General features: G+C 39.9%; 1 protein-coding gene across 13 annotated transcripts; it reads right to left on the bottom strand.

Annotated features, from left to right (window-relative positions):
* Positions 1-302: 302 nt before the first annotated feature.
* On the bottom strand, positions 303-20144 carry LOC134821767 (hemicentin-1-like). Of its 13 annotated transcripts, none has more exons than XM_063832523.1 (19): positions 20005-20144; positions 19721-19874; positions 14477-14622; positions 14112-14251; positions 13427-13592; positions 10699-10903; positions 10382-10473; positions 9203-9375; positions 8558-8675; positions 8109-8262; positions 6824-6978; positions 5845-6120; positions 5079-5177; positions 4137-4265; positions 2762-2798; positions 1919-2025; positions 1384-1581; positions 1044-1126; positions 303-831 (listed from the first exon to the last, which is right to left on the bottom strand). In XM_063832523.1, the coding sequence occupies exons 1-19, from the start codon at positions 20111-20113 to the stop codon at positions 793-795; spliced, it is 2580 nt and encodes an 859-aa protein (XP_063688593.1). In that variant the 5' UTR covers positions 20114-20144; the 3' UTR covers positions 303-792. The 13 variants fall into 13 exon arrangements, 12 of the variants coding, with proteins under 12 accessions (XP_063688593.1, XP_063688591.1, XP_063688592.1 ...); XM_063832521.1 differs by having other exon boundaries at positions 1384-1602; positions 20005-20137; XM_063832522.1 differs by having other exon boundaries at positions 1384-1590; positions 20005-20137.
* Positions 20145-20741: the final 597 nt, after the last annotated feature.

Raw genomic sequence — 20741 nt, 5'->3', positions numbered from 1 at the left:
ACATTTTGATTGACGATGTCAACCCTTCCAGATCGAGCAACGATCTCCTAATTCGATGCGAAGCAAGAATGATAGTTCGAGCGTCGAAGTCCTTTAAGCTTCCAAGGAACATTGAATTACTGCACACAGGGGGGCCGGGGGGGGGGGGGGGGGGGGGGGGGGGGGGGGGGCTGTGTGCAGAAGTCACTAATTCCGAGATGTGTCATGTGGATGACTTTTTTTGCCACTTTTTTGAAAATTACAAACGTCCAAAGAAATAAACATTGTGATAAATTGCTGCCGTAGATTCGAGAAAAGCTGCGTTGTATGATAAAACAAGATCAATGTAAAAAATCGATACAGTTTTGAGTAATCATCATAAACAAAAGCTTTTATAAAATTGTAAATATCTAGGATAAAAACTATTATCACTTAGTTTCAAACTGAAAATGTTTCCCTTCACCTTTTTGATGTCAGTCAAAATATATTTTTAATATTATTGTAACAAAATGATCATTATTATTAACAAATTTTGGTGTGTTTGGTCAAATTACTTGCAAATTATTTGAAATAATGCGAATAATTTCAAATTATTCAGGAGATAAATCAGTTTGCAAATTATGTTCCATTTTTCAAGTTGATAATGAGTGTATTTTATTCTATTTATAAAAACAAATCCGCAATTACCCTTATAATTGATTATTTGTTTATTCAATGAAGATGGATTGTTGACGACGCGTTTTCATCTGTGCTGCGGCTTCGCTTTGTCGTTTTATTCTGAAGATCTGAATTGAATATCTTCACTTAAAGCACTTAGGACGGCCCCACTTTCGACTTTTTCACCTTCTTCACCTGAAGAATTAGAATGATTAAACTAAAAACAGCACACCGATCCACAACTGCTCCGCTAAATTAATTATTCTATTATTTTAGTTCTGCCGCACTGAATAACTGCTTAATATCTGCTCCACTAATAACTGCTCCACTAATATTTGCTTAATTGCTGCTTAATATCTGCTTAGTATTAGTAACTGCTTAGTAACCGCTGCAAGTAATCTCCTTACTATTTTGGTGCTAGATCCGTAGCTGGTGGAGTCACTGTCGTCTTCTGAAGGGGAGGTGGAACTAGGAGAACTGTCTGGTTCACCTGCGAGGATCCAGTTTTAAAACGGAGTTTTAGAACATGTCTTTAACGTACAGTTACCACGGTAACCAGGTACAGTTACCACGGTAACCAGGTACAGTTACCACGGTAACCAGGTATAGTTACCATGGTACTGTACTGGGAGGTACAAATAGCTCTGTTTCAGATTTTAGCAGATATTAGTTTGAGGACAAGTCTAATAACTTAGTAATTTAATACTGAGATGTACGAGTCCTAGGTTGGTGAGTTAAACTACTTACGTGGCATGTTAGGGAACAAAGTGACGGGAACAGGTTGCTCAACTACTACTCCGGGCATGTCCGCGCTATTTTCCGTGGGCCTACTTGGTAAATCAGAGAGAAATGTGGCCGGCACAGGTTGCTCCATTACCATCCCCGGTCCTTGCATCACCATGTCATTGTTACCATGGTTACCGTTGGGCATATCATTATCGAACTCTAGTGGAGCTGCTTGCTTAGCTTTAGATCATTTAGTTTTGTGAGCAAAAGTAAGAGGATCATAAGAAAGTTGCCCAAGAAATGTTAGATTATTTACAAAGGTTTTACCGGTAAGACCAGTTACCCACAGCTTTTTTTCCTTTATTATAGGATCCTGGGTTCAGGAAAAACTATTAGATTAATTAGAGAGCTATTAGATTAGCTACAGAAGATGTTTCACTGTGTACATGCAAGTAAAGGTAATTTCAGACAAACACTAAGACTGACTGCAAGAGTTTTAGTGTAATGTGGCTACTATGGTAATGCTATAGAACAAGAATTTGTGAGCTATTTGTACCTCCGTCACTGACATCATTAATGATCATAGTCACATCATTTTCTACTGTCTTAGGTTTCTTATCTGCGCCTGATGTCTTGCTTTTCGCGCTACTTGGCCGACTGTCTCTGAAAATTCTCCAACGTCAAATAAAAGCAGGTAACTACTTGTTGTAGTTGACCAGGTAACCAGGTAACCAGGTAACCAGGTAACCAGGTAACCAGGTAACCAGGTAACCAGGTAACCAGGTAACCAGGTAACCAGGTAACTACTTGTTAAGATGATTTACCCATAGGAGCTCTGAGTAGTGGGGGCAAGTTCTTTGAAGTAACGTTCACATCGAACAGAGCGGGATTGTCTCTCAAGTAAAGGGAGTTCTTGGTTTTGTCGTCTAGATCTGGTTTAGGGTTGAAACCAATAGGCGGTGTTTCGCTGGCCATACGGATTCTGGAATGAGGTTACTGATAAAGTGACCCGCTGGTAACTTATGCTCTTATGATGATGAAATACCACGCCTATCATAGACTGTCAAGCTTAATTCAGATGATAGGCAACAAGCAAGCATGGTATTCGGGCATCTTTCTCTGAAATCTGTAGTATAAATGAAGTAGTAATAGTAGTATAAATGTAGTAGTAGTAGTATGAATGAAGAAGTAGTAGCTGTATGAATGTAGTAGTAATATTAATGTAGTAGTAGTAGTACAAATGAATTAGCAGTAGTATGAATGTAGTAGTATGAATGTAGTAGTAGTAGTATGAATGTAGTAGTAGTATGAATGAAGTAGTAGTAGTAGAAGTAGTAGTATGAATGCTTTAAAATATAAACCAAACCTGTGTCTCAAATATAAGAATATATTTTCCTACCTTCGTTCGATTTCCTTCTCGGTTGGCGTTGGGGCGGCTGGAACAGTAACATTGTCAATAAAGCTTAAATTACCCAAGCTTTCAAACTTTCTAGGCTTGTACGACCCACAAAATAAATAACCATGCAATATTTCACTATTAGTGCTCGGAACAAACTTGTGGGAAAATGATCTGTGTTTTTTACGGGTTAACATTTTATACATGCGACAGGAGGCCGGGGAGGAGGAGTTGCTATTTATTGGAAACGTGTTGCTTAGCAACGTTTGGCTATCTATTGGAAAGTTGTTTCTTCGTGTAGAGGTGCTTTTATCCAGGGGTGCCCCCCCGCTTCCTACACCCCTGCTTTTATCACACTTGAAAGGAATAGGTCGAATAGGTTTGATAAGGACTGGTTCAGTCTGAGATGATTTCTCTTTCTTGTTATGTCTGGAAGGATCAGCGATGAAGCCTTTGTGATACGAGTTCCTGTTTATAGACTGATTACAATTAGTTCCTCTTGTTGAAGTGTTCTGTGTCCTACCACTCTGTGTGGAATGCTGGAATCTCATGAAACTGTTCATCGTCTGGTCATATTCACAATTCAAAGCAGGCAACGTGTTGCTTAGCAACGTGTTTCCTGGCAACGTATCGACAACTTCACAGGAATTTACAGCTAGAGTTAAATTCAGATCATTTAAAATCTCGTCCGAAGTTTCTGGAACTTTTTCCTGTTTCTTCTTCCAGCCGTTATAGAAAGCTACAATAGCTGACCGGGGATTAAGACGACTCAGCCGTCTCCAGGGTTCAGACCGGGATGGTTTCACGTAGCTAGGTTGTGAGTCCAACGTCCGGACCTTGTCCTGTATACAGGTACCTTCAGGAGTCCTGCTAGAAGGGGCTTGTGAGGTCATGCTCACAGCTGCTAACACATGCTAACACATGCTAACACATGCTAACACATGCTAACACATTCTAACACATGCTAACACATGCTAACACATGCTAACACATGCTAACACATGCTAACACATGCTAACACGTGCTAACACATGCTAACACATGCTAACACATGCTAACACGGTTACTGAACGCGTTTATTCAATAATGACGCTAATTTAAACATTTAAACGGAACACACGTCTCACAGCAGTGATATGTGTCATGCACTAGCAAATGAACATGTTATACGTGTTGACACGCCTGGTCATCGTGACACATGCTAACATTGTGATGCAAAATGAACGCTTCACTCACATGCTTTTTCGAACACGAAATAAATTTAGATTATTTAAGTATTTACATTGATTGAAAACCAAGCTAACACACTGGCCGCTCAAATGAACAGTCCTAAGTGATCAAATCTGAGAAAACTGAAACAAAATGTCTTAAAGCTAACCCTTGGGAGGGACGTAGTTTTTCTTCTCTTTCTGCTTTATTAGAACGTACAGGAGAACCAAAATAGCTATTATCAGGATCAGAGCGACTCCCCCGCTCGCTGAACCGTATATCATGGCGTTGTTCACACCTGGCAATATGGGTGCTATGGTTACAAACCTGGCAATATGGTTGCTATGGTTACAAACCTGGGAATATGGGTGCTATGGTTACAAACCTGGCAATACCCATTTTAATTTTATAAATTGCAACTTAATGATCAACGGTTAATAAATCGACGAGAAATTTCATATTTTAAAATCACGATATTTATCAACATTTCATGACATAAACATTTAGTAGACTATTCAGACGTGAACAGAAAGATACCACATAGGTAGGTCACATCGACCAGTAACATTGAAACCATTTTCACGGAGCAAGACTCCATTTAACGTACAAATAAATGTAGGGTTACTATGGTTACATGTATGGTTACATTCTCAACAATTTACCTAACGGCACCACCAGATTTTAGTTTTATCAGATTGTAGAACTTTACTAAGTGGTGCCATTAAAATACATTGAAAAATAGGAGATGGTAAAATGAAGCGAAAGTGGGAGTTGGGATCTTATGTAAGTATTTTACTATTTAGTGATCACAGTGGCGTAACGTTACGCCACTGAGTGATCAGTTATTGCATAAAGATCACCAGTTATCAAATACATTCAATAAGTTAAAGTAACATTTAGTGATCACCAGCTATCAAGTAACATTTGAAGATAAGAAATAAGTGGGCAGTTAGTTAGACCCTTAATTAGTCGCTGTAGAAACAACTCCTTAACATGAGAAGATAAGAGTAGCTCCTTAACATGAAGGTACGGTTACTATGGTTACTAACTGGAGTTACTACTGGCGGTAATAGTAAAGTAACATGAAGGTACGGTTACTATGGTTACTAACTGGAGTTACTACTGGCGGTAATAGTAAAGTAATCAGCTGGGTCATAGTAATCAGTGGTGTCATCGTAACTGATAACTGGTTCCTCGTCTGTTGGGAATGCTGCAAACAAGTGTTAAACATATTACACTTTTCAACGTAACTAACACTTCACCTCAAACACAGTGTTAAACGTGTTACACCTCACAACGTAACTAACACTTCACTGCAAACAAGTGTTACACATGTTACATTTCACAACGTAACTAACACTTCACTTCAAACACAGCGTTAAACATGTTACACCTCAAAACGTAACTAACACTTCACTTCAAACACAGTGTTAAACATATTACACCTCACAACGTAACTAACACTAACTAACACACTCTCAGATGATCACACCACGATCACAATACGTCACAACAATTTGCTTCACTTTACAACAATTGATGAGCACTAAAGTTACTTAAGTTAATAAAGTTACTGAAGTTAATGAAGTTATTAAAGTAACTTAAGTTACTAAAGTTACTTAAGTTACTAAAGTTACTAAAGTTACTAAAGTTACTAAAGTTACTAAAGTTACTAAAGTTACTAAAGTTACTAAATTTACTAAAGTTACTAAAGTTACTAAAGTTACTAAAATTACTAAAGTTACTAAAGTTACTAAAATTACTGAAGTTACTGAAGTTACTAAAGTTACTGAAGTTACTAAAGTTGCTGAAGTTACTAAAGTTACTAAAGTTACTAACGTACTAAAAGATGGTGGATAACAGCACTGAAAACAAACCTAGAGATATGGTAGCGTTGGCGTAGGCGGGTGCCCCGACCCCGTTGTTAGCCTTTACCACGTATAGACCAGTGTCGGAGCTCTGAGCCCCGTCTATGAGGAGAGAGGACTCAGCTACAGTGTACCTCCCTCCAGTTAATAGAGGAACTCTGTCTGCTCCCTTGTACCACGTGACAGCTGGTGTTGGGTAACCATAGGCAACCGCTTCAAACACGATGGACGAGTCCACCTGGATACTAATATCAGAGAGGGAGATGCTGGGAGATATCTCGTGACCTGAGGGGGGACAGAGCTGTTAACAGAATCAATAGCATCACCTGGTAACCTGGTTACCTGGTAACCTGGTTACCTGGTAACCTGGTTACCTGGTAACCTGGTAACCTGTATACTGATATCAGAGAGGGAGATGCTGGGAGATATCTCGTGACCTGAGGGGGGACAGAGCTGTTAACAGAATCAATAGCATCACCTGGTAACCTGGTAACCTGGTAACCTGGTTACCTAGTAACCTGGTTACCTGGTAACCTGGTTACCTGGTAACCTGGTAACCTGTATACTAATATCAGAGAGGGAGATGCTGGGAGATATCTCGTGACCTGAGGGGGGACAGAGCTGTTAACAGAATCAATAGCATCACCTGGTAACCTGGTAACCTGGTAACCTGGTTACCTGGTAACCTGGTTACCTGGCAACCTGGTAACCTGTATACTAATATCAGAGAGGGAGATGCTGGGAGATATCTCGTGACCTGAGGGGGGACAGAGCTGTTAACAGAATCAATAGCATCACCTGGTAACCTGGTAACCTGGTAACCTGGTTACCTGGTAACCTGGTAACCTGTATACTGATATCAGAGAGGGAGATACTGGGAGATATCTCGTGACCTGAGGGGGTAGAGTCAATAGCATCACTCTTACAACCAATACAGACATTATAAAACAAATAACTTTGCTATATTTGTGAGAAAAGTGGATCTTACCAACAAGAAAATCAATCTTAAGTTCAGCAGCAAAAGTAGAAACTTTCTGGTTAACTGCTCTACAAGTTAATATTCCAGCATCAGCATCCTTTACAGACAGCACTCTCAGATTAGAGAGAACGTGATCTTTGAAGTTCTCTTGCGTTATCGAGTACCTGTAGAAGCATTGTTGGATAACTATGGTAACCATGGTAACTAACAGCATTGTTACTATTAAAACTTTAAAACGTCTGTTTTGGAGTCTTATAACCGAGGGGAAATATAAATCACAGTCTTTAGATTATTATGATATAAATCTAGAAGTGTACGTCTAATGAATACTTAGACAGCTATTTCACTGACCTAGGATAGAATAATCAGCTATTTCACTGACCTAAGATAGAATACTCAGCTATTTCACTGACCTAGGATAGAATACTAAGCTATTTCACTGACCTAGGATAGAATACTCAGCTGACTGACCTAGGATAGAATACTCAGCTGACTGACCTAGGATAGAATACTCAGCTATTTCACTGACCTAGGATAGAATACTCAGCTGACTTACCTAGGATAGAATACTCAGCTGACTGACCTAGGATAGAATACTCAGCTGACTGACCTAGGATAGAATACTCAGCTGACTGACCTAGGATCGAATACTCAGCTATTTCACTGACCTAGGATAGAATACTCAGCTATTTCACTGACCTAGGATAGAATACTCAGCTGACTGACCTAGGATAGAATACTCAGCTAGTTCACTGACCTAGGATAGAATACTCAGCTGACTTACCTAGGATAGAATACTCAGTTGACTTACCTAGGATAGAATACTCAGCTGACTGACCTAGGATCGAATACTCAGCTATTTCACTGACCTAGGATAGAATACTCAGCTATTTCACTGACCTAGGATAGAATACTCAGCTATTTCACTGACCTAGGATCGAATACTCAGCTATTTCACTGACCTAGGATAGAATACTCAGCTGACTGACCTAGGATAGAATACTCAGTTAGTTCACTGACCTAGGATAGAATACTCAGCTGACTGACCTAGGATAGAATACTCAGCTGACTGACCTAGGATAGAATACTCAGCTAGTTCACTGACCTAGGATAGAATACTCAGCTGACTGACCTAGGATAGAATACTCAGCTGACTGACCTAGGATAGAATACTCAGCTGACTGACCTAGGATAGAATACTCAGCTGACTGACCTAGGATAGAATACTCAGCTGACTCACCTAGGATAGAATACTCAGCTGACTGACCTAGGATAGAATACTCAGCTGACTCACCTAGGATCAAATACAGCAGTGATCTCCTCGTTATCTTTGTACCACGTGACCACAGGAAGCGGGTATCCGTTAGCCCGACACAATATCTGAATATTCTCGTTGTACACTCCCTCTGCTCTGTCGTTACCGTCAATACTTACTGGGATCGTCATATCTGGACGAGAGTGTGGGTCATGAGTTAGGTAACCAGGTAACCAGGTAACCAGGTAACCAGGTAACCAGGTAACCAGGTAACCAGGTAATACTTACTGGGATCGTCATATCTGGACGAAAGTGTGGGTCATATTACAGGGAGGGTTAGGCTAAATTTACTTCGTGAGCTGAACATGAAAAGTTTAAACTTATATTTTTCCTACCCTTATTCTCTTATTCATCGGAAAATGAAAGTAAAAAAGGTCTTACTCTTACAGCAACTGTTGAATGTTGAGTAATGAACCTTAGAAACTTACTTTTAACAGAAACAGGCATGTAAGTTTGTGATATCTGCATGGTGTTGTAGCAGAAACACTGGTACATCCCAGCCTCCGACATTTCCAGTCCGGACATAACCAGACTACCGTCCTCCTCCTGAGGTTAACGTAACTAAGTAACCAGATAACCAGGTAACCAGGTAACCAGGTAACCAGGTAACCGGGTAACCAGGTAACCAGGTAACCAGGTAACCAGGTAACGGGGTAACCAGGTAACCTGGTAACCAGGTAACCAGGTGACAAGGTGACCAGGTGACCAGGTAACAAGGTGACCAGGTAACAAGGTGACCAGGTAACCAGATAACCAGGTAAATAGGTAACCAGGTGACCAGGTAACCAGGTGACCAGGTAACCAGGTGACCAGGTAACCAGGTGACCAGGTAACCAGGTGACCAGGTAACCAGGTGACCAGGTAACCAGGTGACCAGGTAACCAGGTAACCAGGTAACCAGGTGACCAGGTGACCAGGTTCTGCACTTTCTTGTGTTGTTTATCTTACTTAACATTAAACTTTAATGTACTATTTTACAAACTGTAACACAGAGACCACCACATGAAACTTAACAAAAGTTACAACAGATCATACATTCTTACTAACAAAAGTTTTACAAAAAGCACACGAACCTTGAACCTCTTGCCATCTACAATAGGTTGCCCGTCTCTGAGCCAGAGTACAGAAGGAGGGGCAGTAGGGTCCCCGCTGGTGTAGGGGGTCCCTGAACACTGACAGTCGAATGTCAGCGGAGTAAGGTGCTCCACTGTCTGCTCTGTCAACACTGTGTTGAACGAAATGTCCTCTGAGAGTGGGGGTGTATTAGGTGAAATATATCACTCTGTTTTGCGCCCTGCGGCCTGCAGTCATGCAAGAAAGCCTGGTGATATTTGTTTGGTTTGTAACTTAGAAATAATGCAGTTTCTAACCCTTGACGTAACTTAAAAATAATGCAGTTTCTAACCCTTGACGTAACCGGTAACTTAGAAATAATGCAGTTTCTAACCCTTGACGTAACTTATAAATAATACAGTTTCTAACCCTTGACGTAGATTATAAATAATACAGTTTCTAACCCTTGACGTAACTTATAAATAATACAGTTTCTAACCCTTGACGTAACTTATAAATAATGCAGTTTCTAACCCTTGACGTAGCTTATAAATAATACAGTTTCTAACCCTTGACGTAACTTATAAATAATGCAGTTTCTAACCCTTGACGTAGATTATAAATAATACAGTTTCTAACCCTTGACGTAGATTATAAATAATACAGTTTCTAACCCTTGACGTAACTTATAAATAATGCAGTTTCTAACCCTTGACGTAGATTATAAATAATACAGTTTCTAACCCTTGACGTAACTTATAAATAATGCAGTTCCTAACCCTTGACGTAACTTATAAATAATGCAGTTTCTAACCCTTGACGTAGATTATAAATAATACAGTTTCTAACCCTTGACGTAGATTATAAATAATACAGTTTCTAACCCTTGACGTAACTTATAAATAATGCAGTTTCTAACCCTTGACGTAGATTATAAATAATACAGTTTCTAACCCTTGACGTAACTTATAAATAATACAGTTTCTAACCCTTGACGTAGATTATAATTAATACAGTTTCTAACCCTTGACGTAGATTATAAATAATACAGTTTCTAACCCTTGACGTAACTTATAATTAATACAGTTTCTAACCCTTGACGTAGATTATAAATAATACAGTTTCTAACCCTTGACGTAACTTATAAATAATGCAGTTCCTAACCCTTGACGTAGATTATAAATAAAGTAGTTTCTAACCCTTGACGTAGAGTCTGACTACAGCGACACTGTCCGTGTACACGTTCTTGTACTGACACCAGTACGTGCCCCGGTCCTCAGTGCGAACACCCCTGGGTGGTAATTATAGTTAGTCAGCCATCTAATAGTAGGTGATAGTGCTACAACAGTACTTCTACCTCAAACATTCCTTATACTAGCTTCAGACATTCCTGGACTTTGGAGGCCCCTCAAATTTAACAGAAATAAAATTTTGTCAAATTCTAATGTAGCACTAGAATAGCACTAATTAGAGCGTTTCAAATACTATTTCCACACTTACTAAGAACTACACTTACGATATTCTAAGATCTCTCCCGAAGTCAGCAGTAGAAAAGCGGCTACCAGGATTGACATCTATTTCTACAGACACGCCGAGAGTCCAGCGGTAGCTAGGCACTGGGAAACCAATAGCTCCGGCGTGGAGTACCGCGTCTTCTCCTTTGTTAACGAGTACATCGTGATCCTGTACAAACTTCTGAGCGTACGTTCCCGAGCCTTCAACTGAGAGAACACGTGTGAGAAAACTGAGAGGAATACGTGTGAGAGAACTGAGAGAATACGTGTGAGAAAACTGAGAGGAATACGTGTGAGAGAACTGAGAGGAATACATGTGAGAGAACTGAGAGAATACGTGTGAGAGAACGGAGCGAATACGTGTGAGAGAACTGAGAGGAATACGTGTGAGAGAACTGAGAGAATACGTGTAAGAGAACTGAGAGAATACGTGTAAGAGAACTGAGAGAATACGTGTAAGAGAACTGAGAGAATACGTGTGAGAGAAATGAGAGGAATACGTGTGGGAGAACTGAGAGGAATACGTGTGAGAGAACTGAGAGGAATACGTGTGAGAGAACTGAGAGGAATACGTGTGAGAGCACTGAGAGAATACGTGTGAGAGAACTGAGAGGAATACGTGTGAGAGAACTGAGAGGAATACATGTGAGAGAACTGAGAGGAATACGTGTGAGAGAACTGAAAGAATATGTGTGAGAGAACCGAGAGGAATACATGTGAGAGAACTGAGAGGAATACGTGTGAGAGACCTGAGAGGAATACGTGTGAGAGAACTGAGAGGAATACGTGTGAGAGAACTGAGAGGAATACGTGTGAGAGAACTGAGAGAATACGTGTGAGAGAACTGAGAGGAATACGTGTGAGAGAACTGAGAGGAATACATGTGAGAGAACTGAGAGGAATACGTGTGAGAGAACTGAAAGAATATGTGTGAGAGAACCGAGAGGAATACATGTGAGAGAACTGAGAGGAATACGTGTGATAGAACTGAGAGAATACGTGTGAGAGAACTGAGAGGAATACGTGTGAGAGAACTGAGAGGAATACGTGTGAGAGAACTGAGAGAATACGTGTGAGATAACTGAGAGGAATACGTGTGAGAGAACTGAGAGGAATACGTGTGAGAGAACTGAGAGAATACGTGTGAGAGAACTGAGAGGAATACGTGTGAGAGACCTGAGAGGAATACGTGTGAGAGAACTGAGAGAATACGTGTAAGAGAACTGAGAGAATACGTGTAAGAGAACTGAGAGAATACGTGTAAGAGAACTGAGAGAATACGTGTGAGAGAAATGAGAGGAATACGTGTGGGAGAACTGAGAGGAATACGTGTGAGAGAACTGAGAGGAATACGTGTGAGAGAACTGAGAGGAATACGTGTGAGAGAACTGAGAGAATACGTGTGAGAGAACTGAGAGGAATACGTGTGAGAGAACTGAGAGGAATACGTGTGAGAGAACTGAGAGAATACGTGTGAGAGAACGGAGCGAATACGTGTGAGAGAACTGAGAGGAATACATGTGAGAGAACTGAGAGGAATACGTGTGAGAGAACTGAAAGAATATGTGTGAGAGAACCGAGAGGAATACATGTGAGAGAACTGAGAGGAATACGTGTGAGAGACCTGAGAGGAATACGTGTGAGAGAACTGAGAGGAATACGTGTGAGAGAACTGGGAGGAATACGTGTGAGAGAAATGAGAGTAATACGTGTGATAGAACTGAGAGGAATACGTGTATTAGAACTGAGAGGAATACGTGTGAGAGAACTGAGAGAATACGTGTGAGAGAACTGAGAGGAATACGTGTGAGTGAACTGAGAGGAATACGTGTGAGAGAACTGAGAGGAATACGTGTGAGAGAACTGAGAGGAATACATGTGAGAGAACTGAGGGGAATTCGTGTGAGAGAACTGAGAGGAATACGTGTGAGAGAACTGAGAGGAATGCGTGTGAGAGAACTGAGAGAATACGTGTGAGAGAACTGAGAGAATACGTGTGAGAGAACTGAAAGGAATACGTGTGAGAGAACTGAGAGGAATACGTGTGAGAGAACTGAGAGAATACGTGTGAGAGAACTGAGAGGAATACGTGTGAGAGAACTGAAAGGAATACGTGTGAGAGAACTGGGAGGAATACGTGTGAGAGAACTGAGAGGAATACGTGTGAGAGAACTGAGGCGAATACGTGTGATAGAACTGAGGGGAATACGTGTGAGAGAACTGAGAGGAATACGTGTGAGAGAACTGAGAGGAATATGTGTGAGAGAACTGAGAGGAATACGTGTGAGAGAACTGAAAGGAATACGTGTGAGAGAACTGAAAGGAATACGTGTGAGAGAACTGAAAGGAATACGTGTGAGAGAACTGAGAGAATACGTGTGAGAGAACTGAAAGGAATACGTGTGAGAGAACTGAAAGGAATACGTGTGAGAGAACTGAGAGGAATACGTGTGAGAGAACTGAGAGGAATATGTGTGATAGAACTGAGGCGAATACGTGTGATAGAACTGAGGGGAATACGTGTGAGAGAACTGAAAGGAATACGTGTGAGAGAACTGAGAGGAATACGTGTGAGAGAACTGAGAGAATACGTGTGAGAGAACTGAAAGGAATACGTGTGAGAGAACTGAGAGGATTACGTGTGAGAGAACTGAGTTGTTAATACTAATAGTGACTTAAATAACGTCAATGTTGATGATCACTTAACTCATATTAAAATTTGAGCTTTACCTTTAATATCGATGAGAACTTCGCTAGTTTTCCTCTTTTCAGGGTTAGCGTTAATGTTGCTGGCCTCACAAGCGTACATACCACTGTCACTAGTTCTCGGGTTGAAGATTATCAGGGAACCGTACTTGTTGGGACTCACGTACTCTTGTATCATATTCTCAACTTTCTGGAATGAGGGGTAATAAGGTGTCAACTTTCTGAAATGAGGGGTAAATAGGGTGTCAACTTTCTGAATGAGGGGTAAAAACTAAAAAGGTGTAAACTTTCTGAAATGAGGGGTAATAAGGTGTCAACTTTCTGGAATGAGGGGTAATAAGGTGTCAACTTTCTGAATGAGGGGTAATATGTTGTCAACTTTTTGAAGGGTGTTTATTTATGACATCAAAACCTATCTAAAACCCATTATCCCCGATTTATAATCAAATTATAACTCTTCAAAGTATTTGGTTACTATTGGTTACTATTGGTTACTATTTGTTACTTTTGGTTACGATTGGTTACTATTGGTTACTATTGGTTTCTATTGGTTACTATTGGTTACTATATGTTACTATTGGTTACTATTGGTTACTATTGGTTATTATTCGTTACTATTGGTTACTATTGGTTACTATTGATTACTCTTGGTTACTATTGGTTACTATTGGTTACTATTGGTTACTATTGGTTACTATTGGTTACTAACCTCAATAAGTTTTCCGTCTTTATACCAATTTATCTTTGCAGGCGGATTACTTGCTGGCGGCTGACACGGAACCTTGATGTAAGCTTTTGATTCTGTGATGGTCTTTTCTTCTGGATACGCACCAAAATCAGGATCCAAATCTGCAGTTACGAAATCTCAAATATAGCTGTTAATGATGTGATGATAGATAATGATAAATTGTTGCGAGCTGTTTTTCTAATATTGACTCGAGAAAGGAATAGTGTAAAATAAATGACATATCCTTTCATCAATAATTATATTTGTTTAAAAAGTCATCCAGAAAAGCACTAACAACATAATTTATATACCATACGTTGTTATATTATAAATATATAAGCACTAACAAGTGACAATAACAAGAGCTCCGCGGCTGATCAAGCTGTAACCGTAACCGTCAGTTATCTGACAGAAGTAATATCCTCCCTCGCTCTTCTGCAAGTTACCAAGAATCAGTGTCCCACTGGTCCCTCCTACTAGTCCCTCCCACAATCTGAGGGGAAGTTTATAAATATTACACAACTAGTTACCATAGTTACACTACAAGAATCAGTGTCCCACTAGTCCCTCCTACTAGTCCCTCCCACAATCTGAGAGGAAGTTTACAAATATTCCTCTGATGGCTACAGAATACCTGGTTACCAGGTAACCAGGTAACCAGGTAACCGGGTAACCGGGTAACCAGGTAACCAGGTAACCAGGTAACCAGGTAACCAGGTAACCAGGTAACCAGGTAACCAGGTAACCAGGTAACCTGGTAACCAGGTAACCAGGTAACCAGGTAACCTGGTAACCAGGTAACCTGGTAACCAGGTAACCAGGTAACCAGGTAACCAGGTAACCTGGTAACCTGGTAACCAGGTAACCAGGTAACCAGGTAACCAGGTAACCAGGTAACCAGGTAACCAGGTAACCTGGTAACCAGGTAACCTGGTAACCAGGTAACCAGGTAACCAGGTAACCTGGTAACCAGGTAACCTGGTAACCAGGTAACCAGGTAACCAGGTAACCTGGTAACCAGGTAACCAGGTAACCTGGTAACCAGGTAACCAGGTAACCATGTAACCAGGTAACCTGGTAACCTGGTAACCTGGTAACCTGGTAACCAGGTAACCAGGTAACCAGGTAACCAGGTAACCAGGTAACCAGGTAACCAGGTAACCAGGTAACCAGGTAACCAGGTAACCTGGTAACCAGGTAACCAGGTAACCAGGTAACCTGGTAACCTGGTAACCAGGTAACCAGGTAACCAGGTAACCAGGTAAGCAGGTAACCAGGTAAGCAGGTAACCAGGTAACCAGGTAACCAGGTAACCTGGTAACCAGGTAACCTGGTAACCAGGTAACCAGGTAACCAGGTAACCTGGTAACCAGGTAACCAGGTAACCAGGTAACCATGTAACCAGGTAACCTGGTAACCTGGTAACCTGGTAACCTGGTAACCTGGTAACCAGGTAACCAGGTAACCAGGTAACCAGGTAACCAGGTAACCAGGTAACCAGGTAACCAGGTAACCAGGTAACCAGGTAACCAGGTAACCAGGTAACCAGGTAACCAGGTAACCAGGTAACCAGGTAACCAGGTAACCTTGTATCCAGGTAACCAGGTAACCAGGTAACCAGGTAACCTTGTAACCAGGTAACCAGGTAACCAGGTAACCAGGTAACCAGGTAACCAGGTAACCAGGTAACCAGGTAACCAGGTAACCAGGTAACCAGGTAACCAGGTAACCAGGTAACCAGGTAACCAGGTAACCAGGTAACCAGGTAACCAGGTAACCAGGTAACCAGGTAACCAGGTAACCAGGTAACCAGGTAACCAGGTAACCAGGTAACCAGGTAACCAGGTAACCAGGTAACCAGGTAACCAGGTAACCAGGTAACCAGGTAACCAGGTAACCAGGTAACCAGGTAACCAGGTAACCAGGTAACCAGGTAACCAGGTAACCAGGTAACCAGGTAACCAGGTAACCAGGTAACCAGGTAACCAGGTAACCAGGTAACCAGGTAACCAGGTAACCAGGTAACCAGGTAACCAGGTATCAGCAGACTCAATCCAGGGCGCATTTTCTTGTCATAGTTCAAATCTCATGAGGTATTGACTATTGAGTACTAACTTGATTTCGGGAGTTATTTTAGGAGTGAAGTATTGAGTGCTAACTTGATGTCGGGAGTTATTTTAGGAGTGAAGTATTGAGTGCTAACTTGATGTCGGGAGTTATTATAGGAGTGAAGTATTGAGTGCTAACTTGATGTCGGGAGTTATTTTAGGAGTGAAGTATTGAGTACTAACTTGATGTCGGGAGTTATTTTAGGAGTGAAGTATTGAGTACTAACTTGATGTCGGGAGGTATTTTAGGAGTGAAGTATTGAGTACTAACTTGATGTCGGGAGTTATTTTAGGAGTGAAGTATTGAGTACTAACTTGATGTCGGGAGTTATTTTAGGAGTGAAGTATTGAGTACTAACTTGATGTCGGGAGTTATTTTAGGAGTGAAGTATTGAGTACTAACTTGATGTCGGGAGTTATTTTAGGAGTGAAGTATTGAGTACTAACTTGATGTCGGGAGTTATTTTAGGAGTGAAGTATTGAGTACTAACTTGATGTCGGGAGTTATTTTAGGAGTGAAGTATTGAGTACTAACTTGATGTCGGGAGTTATTTTAGGAGTGAAGTATTGAGTACTAACTTGATGTCGGGAGTTATTTTAGGAGTGAAGTATTGAGTACTAACTTGATGTCGGGAGTTATTTTAGGAGTGAAGTATTGAGTACTAACTTGATGTCGGGAGTTATTTTAGGAGTGAAGTATTGAGTACTAACTTGATGTCGGGAGTTATTTTAGGAGTGAAGTATTGAGTACTAACTTGATGTCGGGAGTTATTTTAGGAGTGAAGTATTGAGTACTAACTTGATGTCGGGAGTTATTTTAGGAGTGAAGTATTGAGTACTAACTTGATGTCGGGAGTTATTTTAGGAGTGAAGTATTGAGTACTAACTTGATGTCGGGAGTTATTTTAGGAGTGAAGTATTGAGTACTAACTTGATGTCGGGAGTTATTTTAGGAGTGAAGTATTGAGTACTAACTTGATGTCGGGAGTTATTTTAGGAGTGAAGTATTGAGTACTAACTTGATGTCGGGAGTTATTTTAGGAGTGAAGTATTGAGTACTAACTTGATGTCGGGAGTTATTTTAGGAGTGAAGTATTGAGTACTAACTTGATGTCGGGAGTTATTTTAGGAGTGAAGTATTGAGTACTAACTTGATGTCGGGAGTTATTTTAGGAGTGAAGTATTGAGTACTAACTTGATGTCGGGAGTTATTTTAGGAGTGAAGTATTGAGTACTAACTTGATGTCGGGAGTTATTTTAGGAGTGAAGTATTGAGTACTAACTTGATGTCGGGAGTTATTTTAGGAGTGAAGTATTGAGTACTAACTTGATGTCGGGAGTTATTTTAGGAGTGAAGTATTGAGTACTAACTTGATGTCGGGAGTTATTTTAGGAGTGAAGTATTGAGTACTAACTTGATGTCGGGAGTTATTTTAGGAGTGAAGTATTGAGTACTAACTTGATGTCGGGAGTTATTTTAGGAGTGAAGTATTGAGTACTAACTTGATGTCGGGAGTTATTTTAGGAGTGAAGTATTGAGTACTAACTTGATGTCGGGAGTTATTTTAGGAGTGAAGTATTGAGTACTAACTTGATGTCGGGAGTTATTTTAGGAGTGAAGTATTGAGTACTAACTTGATGTCGGGAGTTATTTTAGGAGTGAAGTATTGAGTACTAACTTGATGTCGGGAGTTATTTTAGGAGTGAAGTATTGAGTACTAACTTGATGTCGGGAGTTATTTTAGGAGTGAAGTATTGAGTACTAACTTGATGTCGGGAGTTATTTTAGGAGTGAAGTATTGAGTACTAACTTGATGTCGGGAGTTATTTTAGGAGTGAAGTATTGAGTACTAACTTGATGTCGGGAGTTATTTTAGGAGTGAAGTATTGAGTACTAACTTGATGTCGGGAGTTATTTTAGGAGTGAAGTATTGAGTACTAACTTGATGTCGGGAGTTATTTTAGGAGTGAAGTATTGAGTACTAACTTGATGTCGGGAGTTATTTTAGGAGTGAAGTATTGAGTACTAACTTGATGTCGGGAGTTATTTTAGGAGTGAAGTATTGAGTACTAACTTGATGTCGGGAGTTATTTTAGGAGTGAAGTATTGAGTACTAACTTGATGTCGGGAGTTATTTTAGGAGTGAAGTATTGAGTACTAACTTGATGTCGGGAGTTATTTTAGGAGTGAAGTATTGAGTACTAACTTGATGTCGGGAGTTATTTTAGGAGTGAAGTATTGAGTACTAACTTGATGTCGGGAGTTATTTTAGGAGTGAAGTATTGAGTACTAACTTGATGTCGGGAGTTATTTTAGGAGTGAAGTATTGAGTACTAACTTGATGTCGGGAGTTATTTTAGGAGTGAAGTATTGAGTACTAACTTGATGTCGGGAGTTATTTTAGGAGTGAAGTATTGAGTACTAACTTGATGTCGGGAGTTATTTTAGGAGTGAAGTATTGAGTACTAACTTGATGTCGGGAGTTATTTTAGGAGTGAAGTATTGAGTACTAACTTGATGTCGGGAGTTATTTTAGGAGTGAAGTATTGAGTACTAACTTGATGTCGGGAGTTATTTTAGGAGTGAAGTATTGAGTACTAACTTGATGTCGGGAGTTATTTTAGGAGTGAAGTATTGAGTACTAACTTGATGTCGGGAGTTATTTTAGGAGTGAAGTATTGAGTACTAACTTGATGTCGGGAGTTATTTTAGGAGTGAAGTATTGAGTACTAACTTGATGTCGGGAGTTATTTTAGGAGTGAAGTATTGAGTACTAACTTGATGTCGGGAGTTATTTTAGGAGTGAAGTATTGAGTACTAACTTGATGTCGGGAGTTATTTTAGGAGTGAAGTATTGAGTGCTAACTTGATGTCGGGAGTTATTTTAGGAGTGAAGTATTGAGTACTAACTTGATGTCGGGAGTTATTTTAGGAGTGAAGTATTAAGTACTAACTTGATGTCGGGAGTTATTTTAGGAGTGAAGTAATGAGTACTAACTTGATGTCGGGAGTTATTTTAGGAGTGAAGTATTGAGTACTAACTTGATGTCGGGAGTTATTATAGGAGTGAAGTATTGAGTACTAACTTGATGTCGGGAGTTATTTTAGGAGTGAAGTATTGAGTACTAACTTGATGTCGGGAGTTATTTTAGGAGTGAAGTATTGAGTACTAACTTGATGTCGGGAGTTATTTTAGGAGTGAAGTATTGAGTACTAACTTGATGTCGGGAGTTATTTTAGGAGTGAAGTATTGAGTACTAACTTGATGTCGGGAGTTATTTTAGGAGTGAAGTATTGAGTACTAACTTGATGTCGGGAGTTATTTTAGGAGTGAAGTATCGAGTACTAACTTGATGTCGGGAGTTATTTTAGGAGTGAAGTATCGAGTACTAACTTGATGTCGGGAGTTATTTTAGGAGTGAAGTATTGAGTACTAACTTGATGTCGGGAGTTATTTTAGGAGTAAAGTATCGAGTACTAACTTGATGTCGGGAGTTATTTTAGGAGTAAAGAGCCAGGAAACACTTGGCTCCCCAGTTGGTAAACTACTAGTTCCAGCACAGGAGAGAGTCACTGAACTACCGAGTGTTGTCATTGTTGAGGGACGGGGTTCTTTCGTGAACAACATGTTCGGTTCTGAGGGTTAATTCGTTATATCATGAGTACATGGAGAAGTATGCTTATATATAAAGTCGTAAGATAAAATGTAACATGTATGTACTATGTAACAGTCATGGTAACATGTATGTAACAGATAAGTACTTACTATCCTTCTCCCCAGAGGGAAGTATAAGGTTTTTCATTCCGACTGATCTGTGAGGTTTCGCTATAACTCCCCCGATACATAGCACCAGAAGGGAAAGACGCAACAACATTTCCTTTTGTGTCAAGTCAGGTCTCTAAATACAGCGAATTGTTTAGTCATGACCAATAACAAATGAACAAGTGTATTGAGCTCTAAATACTTAAATAGTGAAGAAAAAACAAATATAAAACTAGATATCAAGCGAGATATAAAGAAAGCTTTAGTTAAAAACACGAAATTAATGATTGAGTAGTGCAAGTAGCGATAAAAAGTAGCTGTTTAATTACACTGCAGTGACATCGTTCAGACTTTTAGATTATTCAGCTAAAAGTAAGAAGAAACTATGAGAAAACTACTTTAGATTACTCAGCTACAAGTAAGAAGAAACTATGAGAAAACTACTTTAGATTACTCAGCTACAAGTAAGAAGAAACTATGAGAAAACTACTTTAGATTACTCAGCTACAAGTAAGAAGAAACTATGAGAAAACTACTTTAGATTACTCAGCTACAAGTAAGAAGAAACTATGAGAAAACTACTTTAGATTACTCAGCTAAAAGTAAGAAGAAACTATGAGATAAAACTACTTTAGATTACTCAGCTAAAAGTAAGAAGAAACTATGAGATAAAACTACTTTAGATTACTCAGTTAAAAGTAAGAAGAAACTATGAGATAAAACTACTTTAGATTACTCAG

The sequence above is a fragment of the Bolinopsis microptera genome, chromosome 10 (genome assembly GCF_026151205.1).
Source record: "Bolinopsis microptera isolate Bmic1 chromosome 10, MBARI_Bmic_1.0, whole genome shotgun sequence".
NCBI lineage: Eukaryota > Metazoa > Ctenophora > Tentaculata > Lobata > Bolinopsidae > Bolinopsis > Bolinopsis microptera.
This window is presented reverse-complemented; position numbering and strand designations above follow the sequence as displayed.